The sequence below is a fragment of the Macadamia integrifolia genome, chromosome 10 (assembly GCF_013358625.1).
Source record: "Macadamia integrifolia cultivar HAES 741 chromosome 10, SCU_Mint_v3, whole genome shotgun sequence".
Lineage (NCBI taxonomy): Eukaryota > Viridiplantae > Streptophyta > Magnoliopsida > Proteales > Proteaceae > Macadamia > Macadamia integrifolia.
This window is the reverse complement of record NC_056566.1, coordinates 32,453,172-32,473,357: the sequence shown is the minus strand read 5'-3', so window position 1 is coordinate 32,473,357 and position 20,186 is coordinate 32,453,172. Positions and strand designations below refer to the sequence as shown.

General features: G+C 39.3%; 2 protein-coding genes across 2 annotated transcripts; one reads left to right on the top strand and one right to left on the bottom strand.

Annotated features, from left to right (window-relative positions):
* Positions 1-6,128: 6,128 nt before the first annotated feature.
* LOC122091432 (autophagy-related protein 8i-like) lies at positions 6,129-8,510 on the top strand. Its single transcript, XM_042661377.1, has 5 exons — positions 6,129-6,357; positions 6,446-6,501; positions 7,242-7,294; positions 8,024-8,142; positions 8,261-8,510. Exons 1-5 carry the CDS (start codon positions 6,318-6,320, stop codon positions 8,368-8,370), a joined length of 378 nt encoding a protein of 125 aa, XP_042517311.1. The 5' UTR covers positions 6,129-6,317; the 3' UTR covers positions 8,371-8,510.
* Positions 8,511-9,264: 754 nt separating this feature from the next.
* Positions 9,265-18,472, bottom strand: LOC122091431 (E3 ubiquitin-protein ligase ZNF598-like). Its single transcript, XM_042661376.1, is given in 7 exon segments — positions 9,265-11,394; positions 11,631-11,693; positions 12,681-12,770; positions 12,846-12,894; positions 12,987-13,195; positions 17,304-17,606; positions 17,884-18,472. Coding segments are annotated over 7 exon segments (2,634 nt in total). The 5' UTR covers positions 18,052-18,472; the 3' UTR covers positions 9,265-9,642.
* Between the last annotated feature and the right edge of the window lie 1,714 nt (positions 18,473-20,186).

Genomic DNA, 20,186 nt, shown 5'->3' with positions numbered 1-20,186 from the left:
CCACCAATATTGATACCTATCTTGGTTTCAAGTAATGGTATTATATCAGTCATATCGGTCGTATCACATTGGTATTGGCTGAGATCAATTCTCAATCCTTGATCAATTCGAATTAATTACTCGTATCGTTTTAAGGGTAAATAATGAAACAAAAATTACTTTTTCCAAAAATAAAGGTAAAAATGATTAATACGTATCAATTCTATCTAATACTAATGCGATTCAACAGAAACTGATACCGGTAGCAAGAACTGAATCCTTGATACCGATAACCTTGAAATAACCCGACAGGATCAGACACTGAAGTGAGACACCTGACTGGATGCGCTCCCCCATCAATTGCAATTTAGACATTAAATTTTATTTTGGTAAAGAAATGTAGACATTATTGATTCACCAAATATGGAGCTTTCTTGGCTAAAGATATTATATAGATTACGAAGTACAAGAGATAGTGACAGAAAGACTCACCTGAAGCAAAGGTTACTTTAAAGGGAATCATAACAGCCATAATTTGTCTTTGTGATGAGAAAGTTTAACCCCAAAAAAAATCTTGTGGAGGATTTCCCAATCCCTCCCTTCCTCTTCCTTTCTATTGATTCAACCGACAAATTTAACTCCCTGACATGAGCAAATCTAATCCTCGAATCGATTTAAGGCTTTTCATTTGATTCGGGTAAGATTGGAATCAAAACCCTCATAAATCAATCCTAATTTTGATTTCATTAGATAAAATAAAAAATATATTTATACAATTGAGTTTGATCTTGAAGTTTGAGATATATTCAGACCGATATAATCAACCCCCATGGTTCTTCGTTAATTACATAATTCGTATTGCAATTACATCAGACTTATAACTGATTGATATAAATAAATAAATAAATAAATAAATCCGTTAGGTGTTAATCATGATCATGAATATTCATCTTCTTTTTTTTTAGCTAATGACCAGTATCTAAGCCTTCGACCTGACTAGTTCTGTGGATCGAATCTTCTTAAGTCAATTGCAAAGCAGAGGAGTTGCAGAACCCATTGGACCCCTACCGCTCCTCTTGCTTTGTTTCATTAGTATTTTCAAGTGACTAGCACGGGATGACCCGTGTAGTCATATGGTTGATATGGATTATGAAATTTGACATGTGGAGAGATTCAAAGTATACCCCATTTATGAAATAGTTGAATAATCAGCCAAATTAGTTTCGGCCCAACATTGGTAAACCATGTAGACAAGAATCTCTCAAAAGATACTCCAAGTATAATTAGTCCTCAAAGTGGGTCAACAATGGTGGACCATGTAGACGAGAAGAATCTCTCAACAAGGTCCCATGCATAAATAAGATGAGAAGATCCTATTTTTTCCCGGGTGGGGGTGTTTTGTTATCTGAAGAACTGGGCTTGGACCATGTTGGAGTCCACATATAGAGGTCGAATGGCTGAAGAATGAACAGAACGAGTTTGATTCTTTCACAGGTTTCCGGCGAGGCTGCTCCTATTACAGTTAAAAGTTCTGTGGTCTGGTCACCTGGTACTTTGATATCTTCCCCTGCCGATTTCCGTCCGATGATACCTCATCTCATGATCTTCTAATCACCCTCTCAAAACAGGCTCTTCCACTTCATTCAAAGTAGGTTGCAATCAAGAAGATCACTGGAAATTCCATGCACACCAATGCCTTCAAACCATGCTTCTAAAACTCGGATTGGACGGTATTGATCGGATTAGTATGGTATCGGCCTTGACCAATCCCCTATCCTAACCTTTTCAATCGTAAAAGGTAGTATGGTTCTTGCGCTTAACACATGAGAGGATAAAATGATTATTATGCTCCCATGAAAGGCAAAAATCCCACTGTTGTTAATGTTCCGATCTATGGTTCCATTGGTCCTATATTGACCCAGCAGCCACGCTGCCTTTCAGGGAACCTGTCCAATTAAATATTAATTAACTTCTGACTGTGAGATTATCACAACAACTACTACAACTAGGGGTGTCAACTAGTCGAGATGGGCCGGTCTCAGTTGGGCCTAGTTACGCTCGACCAAATTCTAGGGTTGTACCATGAATGCCCGTTTAGCTAGCTAGGGCGGTCATGATACGATTTATAATCCGGCCGCCATAAACGGGCCTTCGCCGGGCTATGGACTTATTTATCCTAAACAGGCATTAAATGGGCTCTTAATGGGCCTTCCCAATACCGATGCATTATCAAAGTACTCAAGCTTATTCCACTAAAAGCATAATTTTACCTCAGGCATAACATGGAATCAAGTATCAGTATCGGATCGGCTGGATAGGCCGTATGGGATCGGTATCGACTGAGACCGATCCCGTTACCTGACCGATCCTGAGACTGGTATCGGTATCGCCCTGGGTATCAGATATCGATCCAGATCGGCCGATCCAACCCGATCTGTCAAAAAAATTTAAAACTTAAACTGATAAAGGACGAACAGAGGAGAGAGAGAGAGAGAGAGAGAGAGAGAGAGAGAGAGAGAGAGAGAGATCTAGGGTTTCTGGGGATAGGGAAGCTGGTTCTGGGGCTTGTGATTGGGAACACATCATGGCTGCTAGTGTCTAAACCACCTCCATTCTCATTCCCTAGGCGCCACAAGCCTCATGTCCTTCTTCTACCGTTTAATCCCCTTGCCCGTCGTTCGTGGCGTCCAACTCTCACAAGGCCTTTCCTTTGCCTTCTCTACCATCAAATACATCCGTCACCAGCAGAACTTCGCCACCGATAAATCAGGCTCTGCTCGCCCCTGGTTCGTCCTCGGTGGTCTCATCCTCGCCCTCTCCGCCCTCCTATTCTTTGTCCTCACAACAGGCTCTGGCGACTCAGTGGATTCGTTCAAGTTGCCATTCCTCAGATTCCACTCTTTGTTCTGAAATTTTTTTTTTTTTTTAGACCACATAAAATAAAAGGTTTCATATGAGATAGTGGCCAACAAGGTTCATTTAAAGTTGGAAACATACAAGAGCCACTGGCTGAATGATGGGGGAACAAAAGATACTACTCAACACTTTCTAAGTCTCCATGTTAATATTCAATCAAGCCAAAAACCAAGCCTTGCATGTATTCCAGAATCAACGAAGTTCAACCTTATTCAAATCAAAAGGACAGCCTAAAAATTAAATCCAAGAAACAAAGATCTTGATCATTGTAGCAATTCATTATTTGATCACAAATTAGACACAAACAGCCAAGCCTCCCGTCCACACAAAATTACTACCTGGAACTATATCAGGAGTCCCGATGTTCACCTCTTGTGCCTCTGAACGAAAGGGGAATTCTTAGCATCCTCCTCAGTGAGTCCAAGAGAAAGCTTGGTGATGATGGTGCCGGTGATGGCCAAACTGACCAAGAAAGGCCAGTTCATGTTCCACTCTCGCTTGAAGAACACTGTCTCTTCCACTTGCCCTAGCTTTTTCTCCTCCTGGGTTTCCCTTACTTCCCTGTTCTGAACTTTGTGACTTTGTCCTCCTTTCATTTTGGTGTTTTAATCTTTTTAGATTATTTTTTTTTTTTTACCTATCCTAACCGATACTATGACCGATCTGGGAAAACTGTTCGATTTTTTATTCTTAACCGATCCTTACTAATACCGATCCGTATCATATCAATTTTAATTGTGACCTACCATACCGATACCGAGTTTTAAACCCTAGGCATAACCTACAAACGACCATTAATTCACCACCAAGCATTAGTGCTGGGGGAGACATTATTAGAAACAACAACGTGAATGTTCTTGCGGCATTCTCCAATTTCTATGTGGTGTGTTCAAATTTAATGGTTGGATTGAGAGCCCTTAGAGATGGATAGAGATTGTGTGGGGGAATTGGACCTCTCCGATTTTTATGTTAATTCTGACTCCTTGATTGTGAAGCTGATTATCCAAAGATCCTGTAATTTGTGGAGCTGTTGGTATTAGTTTCAGGAATTTATCAACATCTGCGATTCTCTAAAAGCCCATATCTCGTTTTCTTTTAGGGAAAGCAATCGAGCGGCGGATTGGTTAGCTAATTTTGCATGTGAGTCTACAATAAATTTGGTTTTCTATGTTGATGATTCTCTTCCAGATGATCTTAGTTGCATCATTCGAGAGGACAAAGATGGTATACCAATCTTTAGAATGTAATAGTTATCTTATAAGTATTTTCTTTTGGGTTTTAAAAGTGTTAGAGTGACTTGTCTCTCCTGGGTTGGGGTAAGGCGGGTTATGTCCCCCCTTGTCTTTTTATTATCAATTTCATATTTAATAAAACTCTAAGGGCTATCCCGGGTCCCAGATAATATTCGGGATTAAAAACAAAAACAAACCACCTCAATCACATAAATTTCATTTTTAAAGTTAATTTCCTATTGTTAAAGGGCCTGCTCATCGATCAATATATTGTTCATCTTGAAAATTGGAGCACACCCACTTGTACTTTCGCTTTACTCTTCAATTTTATTGGTGGCAAAACGAGGATTTGAAATAGTATTAAAAGGATTGGGCTAGGTTGGGCTTAAAAGAACCGGTTTAGGTCAGACTTATAAATGTATTGGGCAGATCAGGCACCCGTTGAGCTAGGTGGCTGCAACCTATACTATCTGTTTATTAACGTTCAAGCCCAACACATTTATTAATCAAGTCAATCTAGGCCAGACCATAAATGTGTTGGATTTGACTAAATTTATCGGTGCGGGCATGAAATTGACACCCCTAAATACAACTACTACTACTCGGTACTAGGTAGAATTCTTTAACTTTGGAACACTTTAACATGCAATCAAAGCTAAGTCCTTTAGGGGGTGTTTGGTTCGGTAAATCAAATGGTGTATGTATCGGATATAAATGTCAATCTTTTGATAGACATTCTTTTGAATTATGTTTCTTTCTGAAAAATCGTTTGGTTGCCTTAAGGCTAGTACATGTTTTTCACGGGTTGAGATATTGGCTTCCGAAGAGAACGTCTTTCCGCTTTCTCCTTTTATACTAGGTGGTAAAAATGTTGCTCAAATCTGAGTTTAAGTGTTGAGGTAAACTCAGATTTGGAACACATCCTTTGTAATATGGTCATTCATGGGAAGTAGGATGCTCACTTATGAGGGTCATCCTAGTGGAACCAAACAACTCAAAAAATTAAGAATTATCTTTCTAAAGAATGTCATTCCAAAGATTTATCGAACCAAACACCCCCTAATATGTTGTACTCATCAAGAAATGTATATCCATGTAAATGTTTGCCGATACGTAAAGGGAATTTTTTTTTTGGTAAAATACATAAAGAGAATGTTGAGATGCTGAGACTTCTTAGTGGAACCAAACAACTCAAAAAATTAAGAATTATCATTCTAAAGAATGTCATTCCAAAGATTTATCGAACCAAACACCCCCTAATATGTTGTCCTCATCAAGAAATGTATATCCATGTAAATGTTTGTCAATATGTAAAGGGAATTTTTTTTTTTTTTTGGTAAAATACATAAAGAGAATGTTGAGATGCTGAGACTTTGAGAGTTATTGGTATATATTCTCACTTCTTTTTTTTTTTTTTTTTTAACCCGAATATTCTCTGAGACCCGGAGAAGCCCTAAATTTTTATTAAATAAGAGAAACAAAATAATGAAGACTCTTGGATATGTTTTAGTATACCATTGAGTCAGCTCCATCTAATATCTTAAAGGTATTGGGTTGGACCTCTCAAGTGATATTTGGTGGATTATTCTACTTTATTTAATTATTATTTATTTACGAGGAAAAAAAAATTAATGACACACGGCATGCAATCTACATCCAAGCACTAGAGTATGCGAAATGATCACCCCCACCCATATTGATGCAATGATGCTCTTGTGCGTACCCTCATTACCCACCCCCTTTCCCCACCTCCCTTCTCTCTGACTTAGTTATTGAGAATCGAATTGATATCATCTCTATCGATGCTAATACGATATCGATCTAGATTGACCCATATCGGTCAATTTTATCCATATATTTTTGTTAAAAAAACAATTTATTTTTCGATTTTACCCTCCACCCGATATCGATCTCGACCAACACCGATACCCTTCTCTCGTAAGAAACCATTCCTTGAATTTGACTAAATATGCCTATCTAGAAGACTAAAACTTTCCCTTGTAATTTCTTATCTAATAACTTGCACAAGCACAAGCTAGTCTACAAAGCTGTACACATGTTGGAACCGTACGCTATCTTATACGCCTCAACCTCTTCAGCTCACCTTCTTATTCTTCCACGATCTTCTTTCCTTTGGCCTTACCACTTATCTTCTTTAGAGCTTCCAGGCACTGAAACACAGAGGCATTCATGGGCAAGATGAGATCTTTTAAAGAAGAATTCCCATTCGGTTTGTTCTGTTGCTTTCATTGCTACGAATTCATCTTTCTCTTTCTCTCTTGGAATTTCATTTCATTCCGTTGTTTGATCTGTTGCAGAGCAACGATCTAAAGAATCACGAGATATACTTGTCAAATATCCCGATCGAGTGCCTGTAAGTATTCAAAGTATCCTACTAATTTTCTTAACATTTGTTCTATGTTCTTGAACTTCCATCTCTCTGTTCTATTTGTAATTTCAATTCTTGCTCCAATTTAAGGTTTATCTATTCAAATATGAAAAATGCTGGTAAAAACAGAATCAAGAGTTGGAATTCTCATTTCTTATTTGATTTTTAAATCAGAGGGGTCTCCAGGATTTTTAGTGGTTTTTCTATTTGATAGTGTCGCGTTGAATTATGAAAAACATATACTTCTATATACTCCAGGGAATTCTCTCTATTTCACTATCCAGGAAAAGATGATATCTCTGGGTTATGACATTATTCTTGCTTAATGCTAGGCTACTGTTCTGATTAGAATTCATTTGTTAAATTGCCTCAATGAAATAGCTTCTATTTGAATGTTAGAAGGGAGAGCTGGTTTCCCTCATTTTCCATGTTTGGACCTAGGGCTTCTAGGATATACATGATTTTTTCAGGTCCTTGTCATGATTTAACCACAAAGTCAGCAATATGTTCCACCAAAAAAAAAAATATATCAGCAATATGGATAAATATGTTATAAAATAGCACCTTTTTACAGAAATAGAACTGATTTCCCCAAAGACAAATTTCCTCATATTTGTGGTATAACTCTAATTTTTCTCATATTTGTGGGGAAGAAATATGATTCCTGAGTTCATTGTCCTGTTTTTTACTGTTCTAATTTTTGTTTCGGAATATTGGTTCTGTAGGTAGTAGCTGAAAAATATTCAAGGACTGACCTTCCTTTTATGGAAAAGAAAAAGTAAGTTTCACCTCTTCCTTTTTTGTTATTTACACATAGTTTCATGAATACTATGAACAAGTATCAACAAAAAAAATCCTATATGATGGAATGTATGGTTTGACCTTTCTTGGTCGTTGTAAATTAATTGTCTGAAGCATTTTTTATGTAAGAAATGAAATTACCCACCTGAAACTTTGCCATGATTCCCATGAGGTTGAATCTGCCACATAAACCGCATTGTTGGCCTTCATGTTGACAGCGAAGTCACTCCAAAAAAATAATAATAATAATTAGGGACAAGGGATAACTTGAAGTAAAATTAGGGATTACCTTGAATGTGGAGAATGCGCCTTAGCTGGAGACCATATACCGTATCTTGGTTTGAGGGTGTGCAGAGGGAATGAGAGATGGTGAAGAGGGAGAAGGGAAGAAGAGATACTCATCTTGTAGGTTTTACAAATTCATCACAGTTCAAGCCTTCAGGGAGAGCTGCCTGACAAGGTGAAAATGAATTCACATAACTCATATTCTCTCTTTTATAATCATGTTAAGGGAAAGCCACCAGACACTAAGAAGAGATGGAAGACAACCGATAACCAACCATCACAAGAAAAAAATTAGAAAGAGGAGTGGGGAGCATCAATGTCTTGACCAGTTTCGGACTCCAGTGCCAGTGTATCTAGTTTGTTAGAAAGCTAGACCAGAACGTCAAGTGGATGATTCATTTTGTTCCTTATAATTTTTCAGGTACCTGGTCCCACGAGATATGTCTGTTGGGCAATTCATACACATTTTAAGCATTAGGCTCCATCTGACTCCTGGGAAAGCTCTCTTTGTGTTTGTGAAAAACACATTACCTCAAACAGGTATGGTTCACCTTCTTTTATGCTGAACATCTTTTCTTCAGCTTCTCTAGCAGCACATTCCTATTCTTAGTTAAAGAAAGGATCTGTTTAAGTGTTTATCTGCAACTATTACCTGCAGGCAGTCTCATGGATTCTGTTTATCAATCTTTCAAGGATGAAGATGGGTTTCTATATATGTGTTACAGTGGTGAGAAAACCTTTGGTAAAATCAACTGCAGTGATGTGTAAAAATGAGCCCCCCCCCCCCCCAAAAAAAAAAAAGCGGATTCATGTATATCAAGCGTAGACTTGGACAGTGTATATTGATGTAAAATCCTTGTGATTCCCTTATTCTCAATGCTAACTGAGCTATGCAACTTGATTCTTTATTCATATAGATCAAGTATTAAAAGTTACTCATATACACTTATTCTTTCGCTGATTACCCCTTTTGATCCTGCGAGGCCAAAAAGGAAGTTCTCTACTAGAAGCTTTACAGATCTACTTGTGTCTCAGGCCATAGATGCAGATGAAAGCGCAGTAGAAACACTCCACCTTTGAAATAAGGGATATTCTCTAGATTTTTTTTGTTTCAAAAAAATACGTAGATTAAAAAAAAAAAAATTCAAGTAAAATCAATGTAGTTTGGTTCCATTTGTTTCGACATAAAAGAGGTGCGGAAGGAAATTTTTTTACAGAACAGGATTTTCCACCGTTTCTTTCATTGTTAAGTCTCCTTTTGTTTCTCGGTCAAATGAATCTATGTAAAAGGATCAATTTTCATATAAAAAATAGTACCAAAATGGTGATTTTTACGGGGGTTTTATGTGGGAACAAATGGAGCCAAAATGTTAAGAAAAAAAAAATGACATTGTGCCACAACAAAAAAATGGAGGAATTCTTTCACCAATGGTCATCATTGCACTAGGCAAAAAAAAAAAAAAAAAAAAAAAAAGTGCCATCTCCAGAAAAAAAAGCTGGACTCTAAAAAATTGCTTTCCTGCAAGCACAAGATCATTTCAAGTTTAAACAGACCACCATTTCGATTTCCATTGCTGTTCCGAAGTATGACACCCACTTACCTATTCCAGCAGAGCAACTAGATTTATTCACATCAACATCGGCTCGAGGTAAGAGCATATCTGTCGCATCAACAGAGAAACGTCAGGCTATTTTCAAATTAACCCCAGCTCCCGTCCAGTGTTATGTAATATGAATCTCCCACTAAAACAGAAGGGATATATAATATGAACAAAATATTACAAATAGAAAACAAGACCTAGAACCTCATCTTCTTCCCCTTCTCAGTAAAAAGACACTACTAGTATCGGTATACTTCACTATGAGCTGGTACCTACCTAACTGGAAAAACCACAGCTGCTAATGGAATGTGTAGCTACACAGAATGATTGTAGTGGGAATACAAAAAGGGACCCACCTATATATAAACTAATTTCAATGACAACCCAGCTCAGCTACGAGAAACTTGCACTGCTCTACAATGCTAGACCGCCAATTCAATCAGCTTTGCTTTCTCACTTGGCTCACAAGTCTCTGCCCTCCACCACTTCGCCAAACTCCACGAACAGGCAAACCTTCAGCGGTGGAAGAACTCTCATCCCCATTCTCAGTCCTTTCAACTTGTTCAGAAATGGGCTCAGAATGCCTAAGCTCTAAAATTGCTGCTGCTGAGCCATCACCGAGACGAACTCTATGGAACTTTGAAGTCTTCTTCCGGTGTTTACTTCCTCCTCCCCCAGTACCCAAGCTTTGGTTCTGACCACCACCAGTAGACCGTGAATCATTTTGGTTCGTTGACCCCACAAGCTGTGAACTGGCAGCACTCAATCCCACCTGGTCATCAACTAATACCTGTGATTTTCCTTTGGAAGAACGATATCCATCCTTTGGTAGCACCTCAACATCTCCTTCAGGAGGCTTATAACCTAACTGCAGTTTCTTTACAGTGCTTATGACGCTGTCTGCTAAAGTATCCTTGGTGCTTGCATCATCCAAATGCTCACCTTTACCCTTGTTTCTGACCAGAATTTCCGACGAATTGCCATTTGTGTAACCCAAGCACTTGCCCTTACCCTTACCCTTACCCTTACCCTTACCCTTACCCTCGTTCCCACTTTTAATGTCTTTTGAATGACTAGAACTGCTGCCCCATCCATTTTGATGGGTAGAGTCACACAGATTGGCATTGTAGATTTCAAGCAAGTCTTTCTGCTTCTGAAGATCAGGACAGAGTCTAGCCAGCTCGGGAACAAGATGTGACAGCCCAAACTGCAGAGAATAAGCTAGATACTCAACTGCATCAATCGTACCTTGACGATACTCGGCTGATATCTCTTTGAAAGCACCGAATTTGTTCTCATCAAATTCCAGGGCAGCACGGATCCTTTCCACCAAAGATTTGTTTGCAGTACGAACATCTTCAACATTACACACAGATTCACGATTTTTTTGCACTTTCTGTTTTTGTGCTGCCGAAACAGGAGGAAAATGAGTCATGGAAGAGTCCACAGATCCCGTCTCTACAAGATTAGGAGCTGATGCAGAGTGGCTGATCCTACCAGCACCACTTGAATTCCATGATGAGCTTGCAGAGCTAGCCGATGCAAGTCCATGAACTGTTGCTGGCCTTGCTTGAGCAGAACTCGCATAACTAGATGGTACAAGACCATTTGTTGTGACCAGCTTACTCTGGGAAGAGCTGGCATGACTAGGTTGTGACACAAGTCCATAATCAGTTGGGGGCCTAAACTGAGCAGAACTACTAGTTGTTGATCTTGCTGCCGGCCAAGCCAGAGCTGAATTGAGAACATTTACAGTGCCATTGTTGTGGTGGCGGAGCCGAGCAGCCATCGTGGTCTTACCTGTCCCTTTGGGTTGTTTAGTCTTCTGTTGACTGCTACCTTGTGCCAAAGGAAGTGGAGGAAAAGAGGATTCTTCTAAAGGTGCCTTTTTAGTGTTCTGTCCCACTGCCTGAAGGTATCTTGAATAGGTCTCAGAATGTGTTGTAGGTAGCGGAGGAAAAGAGGATTCAGGGGAGTCTGAGACTGTTCCAAGCTCAGTGATCTCAGCAGGATCAGAAACTTGTGTGCTGGCTGAAGGGTCATGGATCGTGTTCTCCTCGATGGCTGTCTCAAAGCTCGCTTGAATGGCCAACAAAAGTTGGCCATCAGGGGAATCTGAATGGAACACACGGCCCCTTCCACGACGATGATCTTGTTCATTACTTCGCCGATATCGGAAGCTAGTTGGAATCTGTGAAGATAAAAGAAAATGGAATAGGGAGCAGCATGCAGTGATTGTCAGAAAACCAACCAATGATAAGCAAAATCCACAGTAGGAAACTACAAAAGCAGAGTTTCTTTCAAAGTGTGAAATGCAGTGGGAGTGCCATCCCTTGTTTTCTTTTACCAGAAAGAAACCATCGTAGGGAATGTTATAAAGCAATATATAAGCTTTGCATACACAAGAGGTAGAAATCCAGCACATACCTGTAGGGCAGCATTCCGCTTTGAACGAGACATATGCCCGCCATGCTCTATAGCATTATGCCTCTAAAACAAATAAAAACAAAAACAAATAAGTCGCGTGCTCCACAAATAGGATGACTGGTAAACCACCTCATGAAATGCAAAACATGTAAATTTCAGAATAATTTCAACACTACGAAAATAAAGAGAAGATATACAATGACCCACAGGAGGACAATATTTTGACCCACCAATGTATGAATGATAATAATATTATTCTGAGAACTGGACAAAATGTTCGCCCAGTTCGGTTAGAGTTGGATTTGGCATTACTATAGAAAAACCCACATACTAGTAAAGTTCCCAAATTCTCGTCTACCACGTATTGCATTTAGGAATCAGAAGGATCAAATTCCATTCCCCAGGCATTCATGCACTCATGCTACCACCTATGTTGAATTGGTCAAGGTCCAGCTGCAGTCATGGGTTTCCAAGTCAGATCCGTCTCACTATTAGCCATTAAGATAAAGGGAATCAGCTACTATGGATCCACCAACTAGGCACAGTGTACAAGGCTTCTGCCGCTGTGGGTTCTCCGGGGAGGGTCAAATTGTACACAGCCTTACCTCCGCTTTGCAGCGAGGCTGTCTCCCTACTTGAGCCCACGACCACTAGGTCGCAATGGAGCAAACTCACCGGTGTACCAAGACCCGCCCTCTATATATAACTCTGCAGCTTAAATTGCATGGAGGCATGCCCAATCTTTAAAGAAAAAAAATCAAAATAAAGGGAAGCTTTTTTCTGTCCAGGAGCATGGCCTACTCTCTCTCTCCCCCCCCCCCCCAAAAAAAAAACAAGGGTGCATATGTCTTCTCACATGGGCATGAGAGATATAGACACATGGGAGCGCTGATATAGACTGCACTCCTGGACAGAAAACATTTTCCCAATAAAAAATTATGACCAAGGTACTTTGGGTGAAAAGGTCCAGGTTTTCACAGCTACTACAAATGCAAAGATAAACAATTAGGAAGAAACTATTCAACGAATTCAGTTTGACGACAACATCACCTTCAATTCGGATTCTGCTGGAAAAACAATGAACTTTTTGGCGAGGCAAGCTTCATCCTCACATAGGAAATGCTCACGACGGAAATGGATCTGTAAGGGAGGCATTTAACATCAGACACTAATAAAGAGCAAGGAATCATCCGGAAAAAGAAAAAAAAATCTTACCTCCAAATCATCATAATTTTTATAATATTCAAACTGTCCTGGATGTTGCCTGCAATTTCAAGCAAATATTTTGATGTAAGCTTCAGTTCTTTTGAATTGCAGAACTACCAAAATTTTCTTCATTAAGAAAACAAAATTTACCTTTGGCATATGTGGCAGGTAAAATGTTCAGTAGACATATGCGAATACAACTCATTTTCCCCTTAGAATGGGCGTCTGCAGAACTCACACATGGGATGGCCCATAAAACCACCTCTTTCACTTTCACTGCCATCCACTTCAGAGTCACCCGTGTTTATATGTTGGTTCAACTGCAATCTAGTATATAACTTTTGTTCACAAATAAATATCTGATTCAAAAATGACAATACAAAGTTAGTGACAAGACTGCCTCAAAATGTATGCGCGGGCGCATTATCGCTACCAAAATTAAGGGAAGCACAAAATCATATCAACAAATTATTTGCCCCAAGATGCCACACGGTTTACATTCCTCCACAAGGGAGAATGTATCATTACAGCATTCCTTAGACAAGCATAGAATAGAAAGGAAGAAGCTCTAATAAAGTCTGGACATGTGATCAGTTGTCAATGTTAAGTTGAGTTTTCACCATTCAATTTTATATTGTTACGGGTATAAGGCCTGACAATGGGGTTTAGTGGTCAACATGAATTTAGTGGCATCTTTCTTCGTTTCTTTGAGTCCAAGAGTCAAGTCAGCCTACATGGATTTAGGAGAGGGGGGAAGTTCAGACAACACAAAGGCCTAGATAGTTAGATTTTTTATATGTTAGGAATTATTGATTAAAGGGTTCACAGCACTGTTCATGGGTACCGTTTACGTGAACAGTAACTCATGAATAGTAACTTTATGTTTTTCCTTTGTGCCCTTGTTAGGGTTTTGTCATGATTATATATTAAATGAAGTGGGCAGTCTCAACAATAAGGTTGTGACTCCCAAGGTTACATCCATCTCTGTCTCTCTTGTTCTCTCTCTTCATTTACACTGTACTTAGACAATAAGGTGGTTTTATGAATGGAAGTTTAGTGGGCACATGGGGAAGCAAAAACCATAGGCCATGACCAAAAACTTTTTCCTTTTTTATTTAAATCTAGTTGCATTCATACCTATTCCTAATCTTGAATCCTCACATTGTTGGACCATACAAGCTGATTACTCAGACTTAAGAGGAATCTCTCCCACCACAGCTGCATAATCCAAGAAGGATCTCTACAACAACAACAACTCAGCCTCGTCCCAACCAAATGGAATCGGCTACAAGGATTGTAGCCCTCCAAGAAGGATCTCTAAACCCCACATTTGAAGTGAGGTAGGATTTGGACAGAATTTAATAGGGTTCCTTGAATTTTTTTTTTTTTTTTTTTTTTTTTTTTGTAAAATCTATAGTATCTGTCAAATACTTGTCAGTCTATATGTTTTTAATGCATGAACAGCTTAAATTTGGGCCAAATTTTGATATAGGTTGGTGATGTAGTCCTTAAACATAATTTCCGAAATCAGGAACTAGGGTAAACAGGCTGCTGATAGACCCAGGTTTAAGGTGTGAGCAGGGAATAAGAGGCTGATTTCAGAATGATATATGCAGATCTGCGCAGAGAAGAAGAATTGTTGTAACTTTCGTTGATGGCACCTGCAACAGTAGCAAAGAGAAGAAAGAAAAGGACTATCACAGGGAGGAGAAAACAGAGAAAGTAAGAAAGAGAAAAAGAAAAGAGATCCCAAGGCGGAGATAGAAAGGAGAAAATGTGGGGGAAGAAAGAGGGGAGAGGGGAGAGCGAGGAGAAAGTCCAACTCTAGTTTCAAAAACAAAATAACTCTTTTTGTCATTCCATTTGATGGGGGGAGTTTACACGCTTTACCTAACAGCAACAACCACAATTCTAATGACTCTAAACTTCCTAAACTTGTGATGAAGTTTCCTAGATTACTTAAACAACTTAAAATCTCTTCTAAACAGATCCCACTAATAGGCTGGGCCCCACAAATAAATGACCTCTATTTAATACAATTGCAAAACATAAAAACTTCCTAATTAATAACTAATGGACCCCACTACTTATACTAACTAGTAATTAAAGTACTAATATTCTATTCAACATTAAAACCCTAAATATGGGTCATTACATTAATAAACAAAAAATTAAAGCCCAACCAGAACCTATACTTATTTCTGGCCCAAATTTATACAGGACCTACATTATTCCCTTCTGATTCAGAAAAAAAAAAGGGAGCTCATACTTGAGTTTTGTAATGTCGTAGCACCATAACCCCTCAATCGGCATCATCAAACACTTGCTTTGACTTGATGGAAATCAATTCACTTTCAAACATCCAAGTTCTACAGAGGAAGAAGAAATTCAACCACATCGATCTCCTTACGAACAACTCCAAGTGGTGTCTCTCCAATTGGAATTTGTTATTGGGTCTCCACATCTTCAATCAGACTGTCAATCGATTCCTCTTGTGGCCACATTGTTGGTGTCACTTCAACCGGTTTTAAAGAGCTATATGCTATCTTGTTGCAAACCTTTTAAGACAATAATGTGGAGTTGATTAGAGAGCATTAACGTACCTGAGTTTGCTTCACGATCAATGACGGTCTTTCGTTCTTCCATCCATAATTGACCAACTACGAGGAAACGTTTGAAAGAAGAAAATACATGACATCTAGCACGATCAAAGTAGGAAGAAATGAAAACCCAATGGAAACATCAGCTTCATATTCAATGATGATCTCATCTGTCTTTAAACAACATTTCTACCATGATGAGACAGATATTCATCAAAGTGACTGTTTTAGATACATGGGTCTACCATAAATAAAGAAGGTGATGTATAGGATGATATCTCACAGAGGATTAAAGTGAGATGGATGAAGTGGAGATGTGCATCCAGAATCCTATGTGATCGGCGTGTCCCCCTACAGCTCAAGGGAAAATTCTATAGGACTGTTGTGTGTCCAACTATGATGTATGGGGCAAAATGTTGGGCAGTCAAGAAGGGTCATATTGACAAACTATGTGTAGCTGAGATGAGGATGTTAAGATGGATGTGCAGAAAAACTAGGAATGATAAAATACGGAATGAGCATATTAGATCTGTTTTGGAAGTGGCACCGATCAACGATAAGCTCCGTGAAAGTCGTTTAAGGTGGTATGGACATGTTCGAAGGAGGCCTGAGGACGCTCCAGTAAGGAGTAATCGGATCCAAATTGAAGGAGCTAAAAGAGCTAAGGGCAGGCCTAAAATGACCATATACGAAGTGGTGAGGAATGACATGCATAGCCTTGGTCTTGTCCCCACTATGACCTTAGATAGAACCTTTTAGAGAGCAAGGACCCATGTAGCCGACCCCATGTAGCTGAGTGTTTCCTAACTTTTGGGTTGTGCCTCTTCCCTCTCACACACATTATTTTTTTTTCTCATCTCTCATCTTCCCATCCCTCCCCTCCTCAACTCTTGTCTAACCTTTTTCAATTATGTTTTCTATGGATCCATGTAGCCGACCCCATTAGGTTGGGATAAGTTTGTTGTTGTTGCTGTTCTACAATGGACTACGAAATGAAATTCTCATTCGCCCTTCATCTATGAATAAGCAGCAGTTCTTCAGAATAGACCTATAGTCCTGAAATTAAGGTTTAAGGACTACATCACTTTTATAAAGTCCTGACTTGGAAATTAAGGTTTAAGGACTGCATCAGTATTATCTCAATGCCATAGACTCCCCATCCCCTTCTTGGGCCTATTAGCAAGGTTCTAAAGTTATTAAAAACTATCCTGAATCGAGTATACATATAAAACAAATGACAGAAACTTCTTTCCATTTCCAAATAAAATTCGTAATTATTCACAAGAAAGGCAGAATTGTCCAAATATAAATGCAATAAATATGTAATAAAAATTAGATAAACAGGCACATTAATATGACTGTATTTTTACTGAAGTACATGTGCAGCTGAATTAACCAAAGGAGACCCCAATCCTTAAATGATTGAAAGAGTGTATCCCTTAAATATCAGCTATATCTATATCTTATGGAAATCGTATTAACACATCTTCATGTGCAATGATCCTGTTGCATATTTAATAATTAAAAGAAACAGTACACGATGTTCTTTAATTTAGTGTTTTTGGAGGAGGGGGTGCAGAAAAAGTAGACAATAAGAAATTTTAGATGTCAAGTGCCCATCATACAGTATGTTATGTACATGTGTCAAGTTAAACCTTTAATTTCAAACTGTTTTCTCTTTAACATATCTTTTAAGATTACCAAATTCTGGCATCACAGCCAGCAATCAGAGTCATCAGACACAAACTTTGCAATCAGAAACCACAATTTTTCCCTCTCAGAGTAGAATTAAACAGGTTAAGAAATAGTATGAACAAAATGGAGCAACAGATCATTAACTGTCAGTATTCAAGCAAACAGATCTCACCTTCCTTCCTTCCAAACATAGACTACACATAAACAATTTATGCCGGTGATATAAATGACTCTTCAACTGCTCAACATTTCTAAACTTTCCCCTTCTCTTGGAGCCATCATTCCCTTCATCCCCCATCTTGTCACATACACTGCAAGAGAGCCTACACATTGCTCTGATCATTTTGTAATAATCTGAATCATCAAAATAAGCTTGTGTATCCTCATGGTAATGATATATTCCCACTTGACCCTCCGTTGAATCAGATGGGAAGACCGAAAAGTCGGTTATCGTCCTCGTATAATCCCCTAAAGCCTGAGAAGCCAACAAAAAGCAAACACATTTAGGGAGTAAAAAGAATGGCAACAATAGCACCGTAATGGGCAATAGCCAATAGGTAACAACAGAAGGAAGGGGGAAAGAATGATGTACTTCCGTAGAACAAACGGAAAAATCTAAATTCAGAGAAGAGGTTGGGGGCGTAGAGATCCGAAGTTCACAAATTCTTTTCTCCTTAAGATGCTAAAAAGTACATGAAGAGGAATGAACAAGTAAAAAAATTGCATAACTAAGAAATCAAACAATGGCAAACCTTCGTGACAAAGACAACTTTGCACTCAGTCTTGCAGATGCAGCAACGGCGATCGTCGCAGATAAATCGAAGACGGGTGACGCAGGTCGAGCAGACCTCGCGATGACCGCAAGGTCCGTACGCGACCCACTCAAGAGGCTCCGCGCAGACGGCACAGCTATCATCCATCTCTTTTGGAACGGAGGGATCGAATCAAGAGGAAAATGAGACAAAATTCAATAACCCAGCGGTATAAGAAGGTGGGGAAGAAGATCTAGGGTTTCGAGTACTCTTAAGTTACCCGTGGCTTCAGTATTTGCAGGAAGGTATTCAAAAACTTTGTCATTTTAAAGCTTTTAACGACGGGTGAGTCGGGTGATTCGGTGAGACTGTGAGAGAGCTGACGCGGGAGGCCGATTCGATCCAGGAACCAGCAGGAATCAATCATGGAGGAGATCTGTCAGAAATGATCCAAGAATTGTAATTTTTTACAGGATGTCCTTGGTTCTTACCATAGTCTTAAATCACGATCCTTTGGATTGAATCGGTATCAATTGATAGGTGTAACGTAAAATGATTCAAAAAAAGTATTTAAGAAAAAAACAAGAATAAATCTGGTCGATCTCAACTGATATTGATTCAATCTGAATCGCTATTGATTGAAAGTTGAATCAATCCCGAATTTTAAATCCTTGGTGCTTATTATTTTACTTTAAGGGAAATGACCATATTATCTGGGCCAGGTGCATGGATTTAGGTATGATACCTATTCGGATGGGTTGGTGCATTTCAGTCACTTTTGCCTTTATTTTTCAGAAACTGTATTTTTTTACTATGATATGAGTAATCGATCAAATATTAGTATTAATCTCAGCTGATAATGATATGATATGACCGATATGGTACCAATACTTAAAACCATGGCTGGGTCAACTAAAACAGTATTAATAAATGAGGAATGAACACAGAAGAGGACATAAAATACCCATGGATGTTTCATATCGACATATACTACAATCAGCAAATAAGAAATAGAGTGTGAATCAAGTTCTCGTATGACACATTTGGAGTCTACCATAGGGTTTTACCTTGGGTTGATTCCATCTGTGTGAATCAGTCTTGTACAAGAATGCAAGAACCTAATCTTCTCCTGAGCGTCCATCGCCTAGGTCGGTTCATAGCTACCTGAGCGAACTCCATGTGTCCAAGCAAAGATCCAACGTTTTGAAAAGAGACATAGCGAACAAAATGCGGATAAAGGCATCGAGAACCGTTGGATCCTCGATTAGACATGTGGCGATCGCCTAAGTAGCTATGGGCAAGACTTGAGTGATGGGCGCTCAGGAGAGAAATCGGATCCTCTAAAAATACTCTTCTTTTCACTATATGTTTAAAAGAAGGATAAAACAGAAAACATCAGACACATGGGCCGATGAAAGCAAGGGTGAGAACATCTTCAGCTAACACTAGGGGTGCAACAGGGCCAGGATGGGTTGGGTTTCATAAAACCCTAGCCCAACCCTGAGTCCCCTTAACTGGGCCCAAACCCGCCCTGACCCTGACTCAGGGCCACAAAACTTCAACCCTGACCCTAACCTTCAAGGTTCAACCTAACCCTTACCCGCCCTGGTTGGCCCTGATTTTTCAGGGTCAGGCCGGGATGAACCTGATCTTGACCTTGATTGACCCTAACCTTGGTTTTCAAGGGCTGGGTATACCCTGACCCTGACCCTGCAAAATATGAAATAACTTAAAAATAAAAAATATTCATAATAAAGAGGAGATAAAAAAATACAAAGTTACAAATTTCTTAGTTAAAAAAACAAGAGAGAACGGTGAGAAGATATATTAGGAGTTTTGAGGTGTCAATGACTCAATGTCAGACAATATATAAAATTAGGTGAATTTCAACGTTAACATCAGAGTCACAACCAGGGTCAACATCAAGGGCAAAAATCAGAGCCAGGTTCAGGGCGGGCTGGGCCGGCCAAAGACATCAACCCTTACCCGCCCTAACCCTGACTTAGGGACAGAAATTTCAGGGTCGGACTGGCCCTTAGGACCAAAATTTTTGGGTCAGTACTTGTTCGGGATCAGGGCGGGCCAAGGGCGAGTTCAGACCATCAGGGCCAAACTTACACCCCTAGCTAACACATACAATAAGTCAAATCGGATTTTTTGAGCGTCCCATTCCTTTCCTACTATGGATTCCTAGTTTCCCCGTTTCATATCTGCTCTTTGGGCTTTAGAGTATCAGTTATGGGAATTAAAGGTTTTAATTTAAGGGATCCAGCTGTAGCTTTTTCTTGGTTTAAGAATTTCAT